The sequence below is a fragment of the Pterocles gutturalis genome, unplaced genomic scaffold (genome assembly GCF_000699245.1).
Source record: "Pterocles gutturalis isolate BGI_N339 unplaced genomic scaffold, ASM69924v1 scaffold7157, whole genome shotgun sequence".
In the NCBI taxonomy this organism is placed as follows: Eukaryota; Metazoa; Chordata; class Aves; order Pterocliformes; family Pteroclidae; genus Pterocles; species Pterocles gutturalis.
In genome coordinates, this window is record NW_010107830.1 from 20,539 (window position 1) to 23,335 (window position 2,797).

A 2,797-nucleotide genomic window follows, 5' to 3' on the forward strand; every position below is an offset into this window, starting at 1 on the left:
TTCAGCAGCCTTATTTAGTTATTTTTGAGGCATTCCAGTAAGCTGCATCTTATTTTGCTTGTGTCTGTTTTCATGAATAGGTATCACCCCAGAGCAGTTTAATATCTGCAGATACATATCTAAATTTCTATTATTTTTGTGAACCTAACAGACTCATTTATATTGAAACTTCTGTTGCTTGTGCATGTTGCCTTCATGTTCTATTCTTTCACAGAAGAGTATCGACACCTTTCTGGTTTTGTTCAGTGAACCCTTCTGTGGATTGTGTTCCTTTATTTAGTGATCTTCTTCCCTTTACCGAATCCAGATTTGCCACATATTTGGAATCTCTTGCAGGTAATGAATGAAAAGCTTCAGCACTGCATGGAGCTGACAGACCTAATGCGAAATCACCTGAATGAAAAGCACGCTCTGCGCCTTGAGTGGATGATAGTGATACTCATCACCATAGAGGTTGGTGGGGTTTTTTTTCCACTAGCACTCTGAAAATGTAATAACAAATGCAGTTTATATACTTCATAATTTGAGAACCAATATTATTTTATTTATGTACTGCACAAGGGGATTAGTCTTCAGTTTTTTGCTATTAACTTTTGAATTGCAGCTATAGTTATTTTTCAGATTATCTTGTTTACAGTGTAAGCTATTTTAAGGATTACTAAATCAAATAAAAATTCATATCAATGTGTTTGCTATTCCACAGGTTCTGTTCGAACTTGCAAGGGTAGTTTTCTGACGACAGAAGAAACTCAGGAAGAAGAAAACTGACAAAACCATAAAGACCCTATTGCCCAGAAAATTCCTGTCTATCATATGCTTTTGGAAAATAGTGGAATTGTGTCTCTTGATAAATATGTACATCTTCTATTAAAAAAAAAAAAAGGTGAATCAGTCTGTGAACATTATTCCCATTTGCTGTACTAGTGATGTTAGAGAAGTCTTCATCTATGGATGTGCAAGTGTAAAGCTGAGATACTAATGACGTATTTGTAGGGGAAGTCTTCCAGGGAGTAGGCCCAGATGCATGCAGCACTGATGCAGGGATTTAGCTTTGTCTCCTTAATAAGCAAGGACAGGATAGATCCCTTCTGTGCTGACTGTATTAATTTGGTAAAGGACTCGACTGCCTTGTCCCCTTGAGAGTTAAGAAGATGCTGGGTACTTAGCTACTTCCTGCATTTCTGACCGATGATGAAATTTTCCCTCATTTTCCCCAGCTTCTTCTTAGAGAGCCCTGATACTGTCCCAAGGATGACTAATTTCCAAGAAACAAGCTTGGAAACAGTACTGCTATTTGTTCTTCTTAAGCCACCTGGCATTATTTTAATATATCTGGCAGGTGTGTTTAATGTTATGTTCCACCCTATCGCAAAAAGGTGAGAATACATATATTTAGAAGGTATTTATATGAAAGGGGAACTAGTTGAACTTCATTTGAGGTCACAGGAAGCTGCAGCAGAATGAGAAACTAAAGTAAGGTTCACAGAACTTCTCTATTATTAGACTGTCCACCTTATCATATTACCTGACTCTTACCAGTACAAGCTGCAAGGAGTAAATGAGTATAGGGTAAGAGGTTTTGATTATCCTTTAAGGTAAGAGTGTTGTTTTGATCTATTCCTAGTCTACAGGTCTGTAGATAGCAACCTCCAGAATGTTATCCCTTATGAGAGGACGAGGGGATTTCTTTCCCCAGCAGCTTCTCTTTCTAAATGGGTTTTCAGGAACTAATACACAACTGCTCTTTTATCACCTTTTTCAAAGTCAGGTTAGTCCAGTATACTGCTTCAGTAACATAACCTAACAATTTTGTTAAAAAACTCCTCAAGCATGATTAACAAGCCACAATGACTAAATTCAGGCTAGAAATGTGATTATGTTTTCAGTATCTTACTGTTCTCTCTTCACCTGAAAACTGTTTCCAGGTGTGATACTAGACTCCTGTTGAGCACATCAGACACATACATGGGGAAGACAATAGGCTCAGGCAGAGCTAGGAAAAACATCTGACTATAAACCCATCCTTTGCCATAAATTATGTTCCCAGTGCCACTGGAGCCTCTTAAGAATCAGCAGCTTGTCTGAAGATTAGGCTTTCTCCTCAGAAACCTGGAGGTCCTGGTTCTCGAACAGCTCAACAGCCACTGCTCTGAACTGCTGAGAAGGTCAGATCCATTGGCCCCACTCAGGGAAGTGAACTGGTCAGCAGAAAAGCCTGGTGGCAGAATCTGATAGTGCACTGCATAACAGCTCTGATCGGACTTACCTGGGGCTATTATTGAAATAAATAGTACATTAGATCCTTCATGCAGTAGAAGAACTTACCAAGCACCGCTTAATTCCAGGAACAGAGAATTAGGTTACATTTTAATTATAATTTTTCTAGCAAACATCTTTCAACCCTTTAGACAAATAGGCTTTTTTTCCCACATTTGAGTGTAACGCTTATGCTCAGGAACTTAAGTTCTCATTCATCTCACATTTAATGTTTCAGTATATCAGCTAAATTGCTAAAATGTAAATTTGCAGGCCAACTGCGTCTATCAGGAAAAGTGGTTTTAACAGAGTCATTTGAGGACTCCTAGATGCTCTTTAAAAGCATAAAGTGTCGAGGCTTGATTATCTCTAGTGTTCTGTCTTGGAACTGTATTTAAGAGTTACCAAGACAAACACCTCAGAACAAGAGAAGCACAGTTACTTTGAAATCTTAAATGAGTGTATATCAGCACATAAAATGACACTCTCTTCCTCCTGCCAAGCCCCCAACCCCATTTACTGTCTCCAGTGGCTATTCACA

The 2,797-nt window shown here is 38.5% G+C and overlaps 1 protein-coding gene across 1 annotated transcript in view; it reads left to right on the forward strand.

The window, feature by feature from the left end:
• Positions 1 to 887, forward strand: part of RMND1 (required for meiotic nuclear division 1 homolog (S. cerevisiae)) — a 19,476-nt gene extending 18,589 nt beyond the window's left edge. Inside the window, exons 10-11 of the mRNA XM_010072376.1 lie at positions 337 to 453; positions 704 to 887. Of these exons, the coding sequence (XP_010070678.1) occupies positions 337 to 453; positions 704 to 736 (150 nt within the window). The 3' untranslated portion in view covers positions 737 to 887. The remainder of the gene's footprint in view (positions 1 to 336; positions 454 to 703) is intronic.
• Positions 888 to 2,797: the final 1,910 nt, after the last annotated feature.